This window comes from Conger conger, chromosome 12, assembly GCF_963514075.1.
Source record: "Conger conger chromosome 12, fConCon1.1, whole genome shotgun sequence".
Classification (NCBI taxonomy): Eukaryota; Metazoa; Chordata; class Actinopteri; order Anguilliformes; family Congridae; genus Conger; species Conger conger.
The window spans coordinates 7846939-7861532 of NC_083771.1; the positions used below are offsets into that span (position 1 = coordinate 7846939).

At 42.4% G+C, this 14594-nt stretch overlaps 1 protein-coding gene across 2 annotated transcripts; it reads right to left on the bottom strand.

Moving 5' to 3' along the window:
• Positions 1-939: 939 nt before the first annotated feature.
• On the bottom strand, positions 940-13584 carry LOC133141999 (organic cation/carnitine transporter 2-like). Of its 2 annotated transcripts, XM_061262903.1 has the most exons (10): positions 13138-13584; positions 10232-10335; positions 9701-9855; positions 8061-8232; positions 7836-7962; positions 6973-7070; positions 2227-2441; positions 1767-1949; positions 1294-1429; positions 940-1083 (listed from the first exon to the last, which is right to left on the bottom strand). In XM_061262903.1, the coding sequence occupies exons 1-10, from the start codon at positions 13534-13536 to the stop codon at positions 1011-1013; spliced, it is 1662 nt and encodes a 553-aa protein (XP_061118887.1). In that variant the 5' UTR covers positions 13537-13584; the 3' UTR covers positions 940-1010. The 2 variants fall into 2 exon arrangements, with proteins under 2 accessions (XP_061118887.1, XP_061118888.1); XM_061262904.1 differs by lacking the exons at positions 9701-9855; positions 10232-10335 and having other exon boundaries at positions 13138-13224.
• Positions 13585-14594: the final 1010 nt, after the last annotated feature.

The window sequence follows — 14594 nt, forward strand, 5'->3', positions numbered from 1 at the left end:
CATTCTGTAATAAAAACGCTGGTGCAATCCGTAATTTCCATATCCCCCAGTGTCTAGCTCGTCTATCCTCTGATATGTGACAGTAGGATTACAGGAGCCATTTCAGAGTGTGTTTGGAACAGGTCACGGGATTGAACATAAAGAGTAGTAGGAGGGACCTTATCTCAGGGTCTTGTGGAAAGTGACGTCCCACAGGCATCCCATGACGGGGTGGCCTGTAGCGTAGTCGTCAAGGTAAATGTAACGTAGTCGTCAAGGTAAATGTAACGTAGTGGTTAAGGTAAATGACTGGGACACGCAAGGTCGGTGGTTCGATCCCCGGTGTAGCCGCAATAAGAACCACACAGCCGTTGGACCCTTGAGCAAGGCCCTTAACCCTGCATTGCTCCAGGGGAGGATTGTCTCCTGTTTAGTCTAATCAACTGTGCGTAGCTCTGGATAAGAGTGTCTCCCAAATGCCAATAATGTAATGTAATGGATCAGTGTTGGGACCACTGCTCTTCCTCGTTTACAAAAACTACCTTGACAGTGACATTGAAAATACTTTTGTTAAATTTCCAGATGTAACTGGGAGGTTTAGGTAACAGTTTGGAATCTAGTAAAGTAATCCAAGAAGATTTAAACCAAATCTAGAAGTTGGCGGAAACCTGGCAGATTGAATTCAGTATAACAAATTGTGGAAATAGAAACATAAGGCAGAATTTTATGGGTGGTACAAAATTTGAATGTGCTCAAGTCAGAAAGTTGCCATCAAGTTGGAGACCAGGGGGTTGATCAAGGCCTTTCAGTTTCTCATCAATTTTATGTTATGATAGTCATTGTTTAATAAAAGCCAAAAGAGATAAACCCAGTAATTCACTCAACACTGACAGCAGCTAAATAAAAATATTATGAATACATACCAGGATGGTATAAAATGTTTTTTTAATGATGGTGCAGACGTTATATCCGTGAAAAGTAATAGCTCAATCCCAATGTAATCCAATTTCCAATATCTTGATGTAATCCAGTCAAAACACTGAATCATTTTCCACTGCTGTTGTATCCCCGGAAAGAGTATTTGAATTTTGTGTCTTTTTAAACCTGAGGAAAACAAAATGGGGGTAAAAAAAAATTAGTTAAATAATTACTCTCCAAATATTCAGAATATTTTATAACCATCCTCTCCCATCCTCTCCCATTTTCATCCTGGACACAGGAACCATTAGGTCAACACACATTCACTCTCAGAAAGTGCTGTAGCACAGTGCTAACAGCTGAGGGAGCAGATGCTGTAAGATGTGGCTGCCTTACCTTTGAATCGTCTGCATGTGATCGAGGGTCTCAGGGAGAGGCATACCGTAGGTTTCAGGAAGTAGGAGGCTAAGCAACCCTCCCAAAACACAGAGGCCCCCCATTAATATGTACGGCAGGGACTTGGAATAGGTTCCTGCATAACGGAAGAAAAGGTGGAGTTTCCCACTGTCAGGCAAATAAACTTCTGCATTCAGAACACAAATCATTAACAAATTAAAATGGAACAAGGTTTTATCTCTTATTCTTTGATGAGTGGGGTCACCCCTTGTTCAATACTGATGAATGAACAACTGAAACCATGTGAGGAAAAGGTGGACAGCAGGGAATATCAGTCTCACAATAGAGGAGGACACGGAAGAAAAGGAGAAAGTGGAATGCTTATTTAAAGGTAAACACTGGCAGAAAGACAGGCACTGGTGAAAGAAGAAACACTGACTGAAAGTGTGGAGCTGGTATCAAGGCTCACTAACCCAGATAGAGGAAGTAGGGGGCAGCAATGCTGCCCAGCCGAGCAGCCATGGAGCAGGTGCCCACCGCGGTGTTCCTCAGGACTGTGGGGTACAGCTCCGCCGTGAAGGGATACACGATAGTGAAAGCCACTGAGAATCCAAATTTCCCCATCATCTCCAGTGCAATAGATACCAATTTCAAATCTGTCACATAAAGAGAGATGCCAGAACAGAACAATCCAAAATATTGAGACAACAATGGAGTGTGGTTTGTTTGAATATGGTTCGCACAAACAATACTGCGAGTAACAATAATTTACATAAACATATTCTGCTTGAATTTTATTTTTTTACTTCATGAAGTTGTTTAAGTACTGTTAGCCTTTAAAGACCTGCCACAGCAATGTTGCTGCAATAATAAATGTTTGGCCAGTAGGGGGCACTGTGCCATGGAAAATGCCTCATGGCGAGACTGACTAACCTCTTGGTATGAGCAGAGTAAACAGTGGTAGCACTCCACCGAGGAACAACGTAGCAAAGAGGCACAATCTCCTTGAGCACGAGCGAAGTAAGGGCCAGGACAGAATGATGCCCGGGACCTCGACAGCCGCAGAGAGGAAACAGTTCAGGAAGGGGTTACCATGCAGATTGGAGGAGTTCAATGATAAGGCAAAGTACCCAATGGAGACTGCAATCCTGAAAAGATGGGGGGTGGGGGGTAGGGGGATTTTAACAGTTGTTAAAAGGGCAGTTCATCCAAAAATTGAATGAAGTTATGTTTACCCTTACCAGGAGTACTATTTATCATCCAGATAGTTTGATGTCTTGTCTCTTTCCAAATATAATCATATGTCAATCCTCATGGTGTTATTATGGATGCTCATTGAAAACAAATTTCTGTCAAAGTATGCCAACTGTGTATGTCCGTACAAAGTCACTACTGAAGCAGGCCAATATTCTGGTTAAACTGTTAAAACTATTTGAACCAGTGTTTGAAAACAACATTGACATTACATTACATTATATTACAGGCATTTAGCAGACGCTTTCATCCAGAGCGATGTACAACGAAGTGCAAATCAAACACAGAGCAACTCTTTCATAGTCCAAAGAGCATTCCGGGGAAAGCTGAGTAGCTGGCCAAAAATTGGTCCAAGAGAATCTATTAAACTAAGGGAGTTTAGTGATTTCCTCATCTCCTGCAAGAATGCAATGCCCCATGTACAAGGTCTAAAGATTTTAGATGATTGTGAAGAAAATCAAAAGCTACTACAGAAACTTCCTGACTGGGCAACAACCAGATGGAACCGGTATGTCACTAAAGCACTGGATGAAGGGAAGCCATATCCAGGTTTCAAGGAATTCTCAGACTTCGTGGCAGAGGAGGTACGCGTTGCATGCACACAGAACCTGTAAAATTGAAGTTGTCAACAATGACTGACAGGGGTTCAATAGTCAACTGTCAAAGAGTGGTGGGACTAAAAGTGAGAGGGTACCTTTCACAAGAGTGCATTGAGTTACCACCAGTGTACACTCGAGAATACATCCCACTGGATCAAAATAGCATTCCCACTTGTGAAACAGCGAAAGAGTGGAGCCACCTTCGCAGGATAACAGAAGAGATGCCAGATCTATTGAACTGTCCTGTAGGACTCCTAATTGGCTATGATTGCGCAAGGGCCCTGAAACCAAAACAGGTGATATCAGGGGAAGAGTATGATCCATACGCAGTCAAGACTGATTTAGGCTGGAGTATAGTGGGATCCAAAACACCTCGTACTAGTTCAAGGCACGTCAAAGGGTTTTGTCATCGCGTCTCTGTGAAAGAGCTTCCGCCTATTACACCTGCCTCTGTGATTAAGGCATTGGAAACAGATTTTCTAGACACAAACCCAAGAGAAAGGAACATATCCCAAGAAGATATTCAGTTTCTACAGCTACCGAATGGGAAAGTTCAACACAATGAGAAAGGACTGGAAAGAGCGTCCACAGCTTCCGAACAACAAGCAGCTCGCTATAGCCCGATTGAAACACCTCAAAATAAAACTAGAGAAAAGTCCCAAGTACAAAGAGGACTATGTGAAATTCATCAACAGTGTCTTCAAAGATGGTGATGCAGAAGAAGTAAAGATCTCACCGAAAGAGGGCAATACATGGTACATTCCACACCACAGGGTGTACCATCCTAGGAAGCCAGAAAAAATCAGTCGTATTTGACTGCTCCGCCAGATACCTTGACACCTCTCTAAATGATCACCTACTCACAGGACCTGACTTAAGTAATGCTCTGACTGGGGTGCTGTGTAGATTTCGTGAGCACCAAATTGCAATCATTTGCGATGTGGAAAAGATGTTTCACCGCTTCCATGTTAGCCCAGAAGATAGGGATTTCATGAGGTTCCTGTGGTGGGAAAATGGGAACACAGAAATAGAGCCCAAGGAATATTGCATGCGAGTGCACATCTTTGGAGCCACATCCTCTCCAGGATGTGCCAACTATGGCATGAAATATCTGGCCAGTAAATATGAAAGGGACTACCCACTGGCAGCGAGCTTCATTCGAAAGAATTTCTACGTGGATGATGGGCTTATCAGCGTAGAAACAGTCGAGAAAGCCAAGCAGCTAGTCAAAGAAGCACAAGAAATGTGTGCGAAGGGAAAGCTACGCTTGCACAAATTTGTGTCCAACAGCAGAGAAGTCTTGGATGCGATTCCAGAGAGTGAATGTGCCAGCGTTGTGAAGGATGTAGATCTGAACTACAACGAGCTTCCAATGCAGAGTGTACTGGGGGTAAAGTGGAACAAAGAGACAGATGCGTTCTCATTCAATGTTATCCTTAATGAAAAGGCAGCCACACGATGAGGAATCCTATCAACAGTCGCCAGCGTGTATGACCATTAGGATTTCTCTCTCCCTACATCTTGAATGGGAAAAGACTGCTTCAAGAGATGTGCAAGCGGGGAGTTAGTTGGGATGATCCTCTCCCTCCTGAACTACAGCCAAAATGGGAAACATGGCTCCATGACTTGGAGAATCTACATAAAATCCAAATACCAAGATGCTTCATTCCTAAGAACCTTGGCACAATCCAAAACATTGAGCTGCATCATTTCTCAGATGCTAGCAATAACGGTTATGGGCAATGCTCATACATCAGGATTGTTGCTGATGAACAAGTGCATTGTGCACTGGTCATGGGCAAGGCCAGAGTGGCACCCATTACATTACATTACATTATTGGCATTTGGCAGACGCTCTTATCCAGAGCGACGTACAACAAAGTGCATACCCATAACCAGGGATAAGTTCGCTGAAAGACCCTAGAGGTAAGTACAATTTCAACTGCTACCTGTACAACAAAGATAAGGACAAGGGCCTTTTTTTTTTTTTTGAACAAACAAACAAACAGAGCAAAAGTCAACAAAGTTAACCCATAAATGTTGTCACCATACCACGCCTCGAGCTCACTGCAGCTACAGTCTCCGCTGCGGTAAGCAACACTCTTAGAGAAGAGCTCGAACTGAAAATAGATCGGGAGTTTTTCTGGACAGATTCACAGGTAGTGCTCGGGTATATCAAGAACGAAGCCTAGCGCTGTCATGTGTTTGTCGTTAACCGTGTCCAGAGAATCAGAGAGACAACAGATCCAAGTCAATGGTTCCACGTCGAAACAAGTCAAAATCCTGCAGACCATGCATCTAGGGGTCTCACGGTGGCAGAGCTCATGGATTCAAATTGGCTCATAGGACCTAAGTTCTTATGGGAACGAGAGATTGTCACGAACCAAAAATCCCCAGAGCTTCTTGTAGGGGACCCAGAGGTAAAAGTCCTGAAAACAGAAGCCTCTGAAACAGACAGCTTCCTCGAAAGGTTGTCAAGATTCTCAGATTGGAATACAGCCCTCAACGTTACCGCTCGGATTCAAAGACTGGCACATAAAGACCGGTCAGGGCCTATTAGTGTAGAGGAAAGAAGACTAGCCGCTCTTGCGCTCATCAAGGCAGCACAAAGAGAAGCCTTTGAGGAAGAGCTGAAATGGCTTAGTCACAAATCTGATAAACTGCTAAAAACCCACAAGATACACCAACTTGATCCCATCCTTGAAAATGGTCTGCTCAGGGTTGGAGGGCGGTTGAGAAGATCTTCCGCATCACTTGAGTTGAAACATCCAGTGATCCTTCCTAAGGAAGCTATCGTCACACAACTCATACTCGATCACTGTCACAAGAAAACTCAGCACCAAGGCCGAGGGCAAACGTTGAACGAACTCAGGGCCAGCGGATATTGGATAGTAGAAATGTTGGAGGATCTCACGACTGACGCCTTTTTAAATGCTTTGAGATGCTTCATAGCAATCAGAGGAGCGGTAAGACAGATCCGATCTGACCAAGGGACGAATTTCGTCAGGGCAAGGAATGAGCTAGAGAAAGGTCTTAGGGAACTAGACAAAGAGAGGATCACCAGCTATCTTGCAAGAAAACAATGTGACTTCCTTATGAATGTTCCTGACGCAAGCCACATGGGAGGTGTTTGGGAGCGCCAAATACAGACAGTAAGGAGCGTGATGAGCTCTGTCCTGGCACAAGCTACTGGAAGACTAGATGACACCTTTTGTAAATGAAAAGCAAGAGAACAGAAGAGCAAAGACGAGAGGGTGTGAAAGTGAATGTAACTACTCCTTGAGTTTGGTCACAAGGCGCACACGTTTTTCAAGGTGTTTGCCGACGAAAGAAGACAATAAAACCTCAGACGTGAACATCAGTCGATGCGTGGGTGTCTGTGCTAGAGAAAAGGACCTTTGGGAGCAGTTATACAGAGACAAGTGTGACGAGGACAGTTTGGTTCCTAGCATGACCATATAGATAAAACTTGAACCCTTGAAGAATACATCAACTTACCAACTAGCATACCACGGTTGGCAGCTAGAATACCCAGAGTACAACAATACTATATATAAAACTATATATAAGTTCCATTATAATCTATGGCATGCACAAAGCTAAAGACACTTCGCCCAAGAATATTGGCATGTTTCGTTGAGACTTATAAAATTATAAAATATAAAATATACAGTAGGCCTATGTTATGGGTAGCTTTACTTCATTTTTGCTGCATTGAGGCTTTAGACATCAGTTTCAACTTTTGCAAATAAATAAGGGTTACACAACAGCAAATCTTTTACTGCATTTTTAGCTATTTATTAGTCCAGGGTTTCGTGACACTCACCACACAAAGCTCAGCATGATCGTAATCCAGCGGATGTTCTTGGACTTCACAAGATCACCGACGTTGTGACGGCTCAATTTTTCTGTCTTGTTTTCTGTCTACAGTAACACGTGTCACAACAAATGCGTTTAATTTAACCCATTTCAGACTCCCAAAACAAATTGTCAACTATCCAAAATATATTTATTATCACATGGAGATAGTGAGGTTCGAACGGACATATCAGTGTTCAACACTTCTTTTGCCCATAACTGATTATGGCATTCATGGCATTCATTCAAGTTTTGACAGACACGTGTGTGATTATTTAGCAGGGCTTGTGTTCAGCAGCCTATTTTAAGTTTGGTCGCTAGCTGTCTCTGACAGAAACCATGGCAAAGCACACAGCTGCTGGCAAAGATGGCATTTGATCGAGATGTGATGGATTGGCCACTGATGCATGGAGGCCCATATTCATGTTGACGTAAGGGATGAGTGAAATTCTCAGCTTGTGTGAGGCCCTGAGCATAGATGTGGACAGGGGAGTGCAAAATTGCCCCAATTTGAGTTTAACACTTGAGTGATATCCCAATGAAAACTGTTGATTACTTCTCTTTACAATGGAAAAAAGCCATTGATGGAGCTTCTGGAGATGTCAGGCCATAAAGCAGGTTGAGAAACAAGTCTAAAAAAGACATACCCCAACGCTGCATAGATTCATTGTCACTCATCTTTTTTCAGTTTTCATGGACATTGGTCCCCGTAATGTCCTTGGAGACATTAGTCTGGGACCAAAAGCTTGATGACCAAAATGCTCATTAAAATGTGAACAACACTGTTACTGGATAGTACAGGCAGTTCCAACTGTGGAGAATTAGCAGGACCTGGAGAGGCTGAAAGATGACCTCTGGAGCTGTGACTCTGTTCTTCCTGGCAGCGGCTCTCAAAATGGCCTCCGCCTCCTCCACCCGGCCCTGAGAGAGAAGCCATCGAGGGGACTCCGGGATCAACCTGTCCCAACATAAATGCTGTCAGTTCCACACATCAAGTAGTGAATACTCAAATGATAGCCAATACCCACCTGAATGGCACTTGTATCATGCACCTACCTCCAAAGAGGGAGATAGAAAACTCCTGGGACATTGATGGCAATCAGCAGCATTCTCCAGTCTCTGATGAAGAAGGCTGCCAGCGGAAGCAACATGTAGCCGATGGCAAAGAAAATGGAGATACCCACAGTGGAGTATATGGTCCGAAGACATGGAGTCAAAATTTCTGCTCCTTCAGACAATATGTATAGGGAACAGGAAGTCAATTTCAGAGAAAACTGTAGGATTAATATAAAACATTATGAAAGAATACCTGAATAATCACCACTGTCCCACATGATCCCGTGAGCAAGTACACTTACCTGTGAAGCACTGTAACTATTTTATGCATTGGAGGCTATACTGTCCTATTAAACCTGGCATGAATACCATTCAGATTTGAGTGTATGATCAAACCTGCAATCTTCTGTGGCATTTATCAAAGTTGTATGCACACACTTCCATTGATAAATAGTGTACACAAGCCCACAATACAAAAAACAAAAAATCGCAAAGACTTTTTAATCACCTATTTGGACTTACAAATATACACTGATGAGCCAAAACATTATGAAACATGGGGCGGCCTGTAGAGTAGTGGTTAAGGTCCATGACTGGGACCCACAAGGTCAGTGGTTCGATCCCCAGTGTAGCTGCACAGCCGTTAACCCTGCATTGCTCCAGGGGAGTATTGTCTACTGCTTAGTCTAATCAACTGTGTCTGCCCAATGCCATTAATGTAATGTAATGTTATGACCACCTGTCTCATATGCTGTGGTCCTCCATGGAGGCATGGACTCTCCAAGACCTCTGAAGGTGCTTGGTATCTGGCACCAAGTCGTTAGCAGCAGATCCTTTAAGTCCTGTAGGTAGCGAGGTGGAGCCGCCATGAATCGAGCTTGTTGTTCCAGCACATTCCACAGATGCTTGATTGGATTGAGATTTGAGATCTGGGGATTTTTTAATAGCCTTCATTGCCCTTGGACATCGATGAGCCTCGGGTGCCCAAGTCCTGTCGCCAGTTTGTGGTTTGTCCCTCCTGGGACCACTGCCAGTGAGTACTCACCAATGCTGACCGGGAGCACCCTTTTCAAAGTCGCTCATGTCTTTACGCCTGCCCATTTCTCCCACATCCAACTCCTCGACTACTGGAACCAACTTACTGTGTAATATATCCCAAACCTTGACATGCGCTGTTGTTACCAGATAATCAGCGTTTTTCACTTCATCTGTGAGTGGTCATAATGTTTTGGCTCTTCGGTGTGTTCATTGTAAGGTGTTCAGCCAAGTAGTGGTGGATGAGTGCCAGATGGTCCCAAAAAATATATATATATTTTTTTTTTAATTGCACTTATGATGACTGTATGTTTAGAACAGCACTTCATGTGTATTTTACTAGTTATGGATGTGTTGCTTTAACCTATGCACTTGTAAGTCGCTTTGGATTAAAAGTGTCTGCCAAATGACTAAAATGTAAATGTAAATGTAGTAGGAGAAGCTGACCAGTAAAACTGGGCCTTCAAAACAGGAGAAAATAATGGAGGGGGTCATGAAAAAAAGTTGTTGACAAAATAACTATCAGATGGCAAAATGTCACAATTACTTTTTTTTGCAATTAACATACCGTATATTGAAGAACAACAACACAGACTCATAATTACCTAGGACAAATGCTATCAAAAAGGTATTAAGTCCACCCATTCCAACAAAAAAGAAAAGAGCGGAGAACATAAACCAGGATGTGGACAAAATCAGGATGAATGTGAACAAAGTGTGAAGTCCAATTGTTCCAAACAGAACAATTTTCCTCCCAAACCTAGGAGAAAGACATAAAACAGTCTGTGAAAGAAAGCTCCCCGTACCTATTTTTAAGTATTCTCTCTATTCATTGGTTAGATAGTTTGACAGTTAAAAAGGCTCCTTCTTGTTTTCATATCTGAATTAATTCCATATAGTCTAACAGGCATTACTGGTTTTTCTATAATGTCTGTAGGATTCCATGTGAAACTAAATTTGAACATTCAAAAATGTACCTGCTTCATTGGAACACACTGAAAACAATTTATTTAAAGATCTATGGCATAAAATAATTTTTCGTGTTTTAAAGGTGAATATGCTGCATAGTATGCCTCTAAACTAACATGAAATAAGATGTTTAGCTACAAACTGAGACCAGCCTGTTTTTATTTTACCTGTCAGACAGCTGCCCAGAAATAAATGATCCAGCTAAGATGCCAAAGAAGCATGTGGAGGTGATCACGGGGACCTTCCAAGCATCACTACATACCAGATCCCACTGAGGACAGAGCACATATTTACTGGACAAGTTAGACTTTCACAAGTTAACATACAGTATGTACATGCTGTTATACTTTTAATTTCATGGTCATACTTTACAATAAGGTTCATAAATTGGCTACACGCATGACAGCTTAGAGATGACAATTGAACGTGGGAGGGGGCGGAAGGAGATGGAGAAGTTGGAGGTGACCTCAGTCCAGCGCCAGACTCTGTTGGGATTAACCACACAGGCTGTACAGGCTGCAGCCTAGGGCCAAGGCAACCATCGATCTCAGTTACCGATGATGTTGTTTGGTTGACTAGTTTTATTGTTGTCATGATCCTGATTTGTGTCTGTTAGTTTATTTGGTATTTTTGCAAATGGATTATTTTTCATATTCATGTCTGGTTTTCTGTTCACATTCATTAGTCTTTGCACCCGTCTTCCACTGTGATGTCTGTGTCTGAATGTTTTCTTATCCCGAATCACTCTCCTGTCTGCGTGCCTCACTATTCGGGTGGTTTCGGAATTTTCCGGTTTCCCACCCACGATTCCTTCTGTTTCGCTTTTCTTGCTTCCTGCTTTCTCTCCATTTCAGGGTTTCACTAATATACTAATCCCAACTAACATATCATTTGCATAGCTGTCAACTCCCACGCTTTCGGTGTGAGACACACGCATTTGCATGTGCGTGTGAAAACAGGCTAATGCGTGTGTCTCACGCCGAAAGCGTGAAAGTTGGCAACTATGCATTTGTACATTACTAATTATATTAACACACTAACATGTTCGTCGAACTAACAAACTAACATTCACTAGTTTTGGGTATTTGTAATTTAATCACGAAACCAAGACTAACTCTACCTCTACTTCAAAACTGCTCTATAACTCCACCTCCCTGTTCTATCCCTAAATTGCTTGCCTTGATTCAGCGAAATGTTCGCACCTGCTCTCCCCTATCACTACGTTCCTTAACTCTGCAATCGTCTACTCCCTAGTCCGGAGCCGTTTGTATTACATGTGTGCCTTTGTGAATCGAGTCCGCATTTTCGTTTCCCCCTCGTTATTGTATTATTGGCCGTTCATGTTTCTCACCTGATGTTCATGTGTTACACCGCCCTCACTCCCATGCCCCGCCTAGGTTGTCTCATTTATACATGTCCTTCGCAGTTGCAATTCGCTAGTTCGTCCTATCATGTTTTTGAGTCCCGAGCCCTGATATTCGTTTACCCTTGTTCTAGCCTCCTTGTTCCCGAGCCCTTGCGGCATTCTGTCGGGTTGGTTTTTGTTTTCTGCTTTCTTGTTTGACCCCTGCCTGTTTTTTGAGCACGCTTTTGTACTTTCGCCTGTTTGGACTGACCACCTGGTTTTTGAACTTGTGATTACCCTGTCTGCCCCTTAATCTGCCTTAATTAAAACCTGCTATTTTTTTCAACACCCCTGAGTCTGCTATTGGTTTCTTTTTTTATACATACACATTGACACGCATTCGCCTGCCCAAATTATTTTAAAACTCCTAACAACGATGTTGCCGCATTAACAGTAGCCTACCCGCAGAGGAGATGGATACCCAGTCAGATAATGGGCTTACTAAAAGCGCAGAAGAGATGGACGCTGCAGCGAAGATCTCACTGGTGTCTACAGAAGGCTTTACCGCTAGTGAATTGCCACTTGGCCAACCCACCAAAACAGATTAACTTCTCCGTAGTAGACTAGTTATGCAACTACGTATGTAACTTAATTAGTTCATACCAATTCATGAAACCTTATTGTAAAGTGTTACCCATTTAATGAATGAAACCCCTGTGCTGGCAATATTCATAATTTTTTTGGGTAATATTAAAAACTGGACCATTGTGTAAAGTAAACTATCTTGCCTTTTTAAATATGTTGCTGTCATATTTTATGTGCATTACTGCAATTAAAGTAGGCTAAGTGTTCTGTTCATCCAGTGTAATCTTAATTATTATGCAATCTGTATGACGATCCTACCCAACTCCTTCTGAAATGGTCCTGTCCCGCCTGGACTATTGCTATTCTCTGCTGGCTGGCCTTCCAGCATCTGCCATCAGACCCCTACAACTGATCCAGAATGCTGCAGCCCGTCTGGTATTCAATATGCCCAGACATTCACATGTCACCCCCCCTGCTCAGCAACCTCCACTGGCTGCCTGTTATGGCTCGCATCAAATTTAAAACTTTGGTGCTCGCGTACCAGGCAGTTAAGGGATCATCCCCTTTATATATTCAATCACTTATCAAGACCTATACACCAGCAAGACCCCTCCGTTCTGCCACTTCGTGCCGTCTGGCGCCTCCCCCTCGCCACACCTGCACTTCTCGCTCGTGACTGCTGTCTGTCCTGGTCCCACGGTGGTGGAATGACCTCCCGGTGGATGTCAGAACGGCAGAGTCTCTGACCTCCTTCAAGCGCAGACTGAAGACCCATCTCTTCAGACTACACCTTTCCCTCCCCAACTCATAATCACCGTGATTAGCCTTATATATGCCATAGACTGTAATGGCACTTATATAGTTGTATAGATATTGTTGTTTTTTTATTAGCAATTGTATTGTTGTACTCAGGGTATTCTAGCTGCCAACTGTGGTATGCTAGCTTGGAAGTTGATGTATTCTTCAAGGGTTCCGATTATATCTGTATGGTTACACTAGGACTCGGAACTGTCCTCTTCGCACTTGTGTTTGATCCGCACTTCGTTGTACGTCGCTCTGGATAAGAGCGTCAGCTAAATGCCATGTAATGTAATGTAATGAAATTAAATATTCCAGCCTCTTCAGTCGCGTGTATGTACTTACCTCGGACACTATGGTTGAAACGTAAATTGATTTGTCGTATTCCCACCCATCCTTACAGCTTTCTTGCTCTATTTCAGTAACATTCACGTCAATTCCAGGCACGGATCTATTGTCCGAAAGACGTTGTATTACGTCCAGTTTGTAACGGGTGCATTTGTTGTATCGCATCACTCCTTTGTCTTCTTCCAGTGGAATAGAATAGTTTATCCATTCCGCGCTAATATTGGCATTTGATGGTATCGCGCAGTGGTGAGCTGGCGTGTCAGCGAGGAACACGATGGAAAACAGTGACAACCCGTTTGGTATTGCGCTTATACAGAGGAGTAACATAATCCGTTTTTGAAAAGATCCCCATTCTCCCAGAAATGTGGTCACGTCGTCATAGTCTGAAGCTTGCATGGTAAACACAAATGATTGCAGCCAAAACAGATAATACAGGCTACTAACTTCAACTGCTGCTTTTAAAAACAGTAAAAGCTAAATATTTTAATCCGAGGGCGTTTCCTGTCAAGTGGCATATTTACCCCCTTGCAAGAAATAATTCACGTGATCATATTATTGCTGAATGATGTGGACCGAAAAAGTATGATTTACATCAGGTTAAAGTGCACAGGCATTCAAGCAATTTACGTGGCTGGATTTTTGCTAACCAAATTCTAGATGAAGATAGACTGAGGTGCTTCCATTCGAAAGGCATATCAGTTTTTCTAATGAGTGCACTACTTAATTCAACAGTTGTTTATTATATTTATACATACAAACTGATACACATTACAGCAAAATGTGATGGTAAAATGCATCCAAATGCCCCTTCCCATCCAAATGTATTCATTTTGAAAATGATTGAAATAACGAAAACTGTGATTACACCTGTTTACCTAATATTCTGTCTGAAAACTGCTATTACGATATAAGTAATAGCAGTTACCCCTCACATTTGGATTGATACCCAGATAAGCGGCCACAGCTGTCACAGCAGGATTGAATAAACTATCAACTTAATTTCAGGATTATCATTATTTTTATTAAGCATTTTGGAAAGGCTAATTGATTACACATTCATTATCTTTTTAGGCAGAACATTGTGATTGTTGGTTAAGAGTAAAGCACTTGAAATTTACTCCCCATTCTGATTTAATTTGTTTATACATTATTTTCAAGAAGCATTTCTTCAAAAGTATTCATAGGGAATTGTATAAGAAATGAAATCATGATGACAAAAATGAGTAGTGCAGGACTGTGGTCATGTTTGGTGCCCCAAAACGATGGATTTGATCTTTTAAAGAACTGAGCTGCACAGAAAATAAGACAAATACAATTAAACTGGGGTTTTAGGGCATCTACATGTTAGCAGGGGGATCTTAAAGTGGGTGTTTTGATTTACATGTGTTTTTACCAAACATACTTCGATTAAATAAAATCAAAGTATCTCGTTTGGATCGTCTATAGCCGGGCTT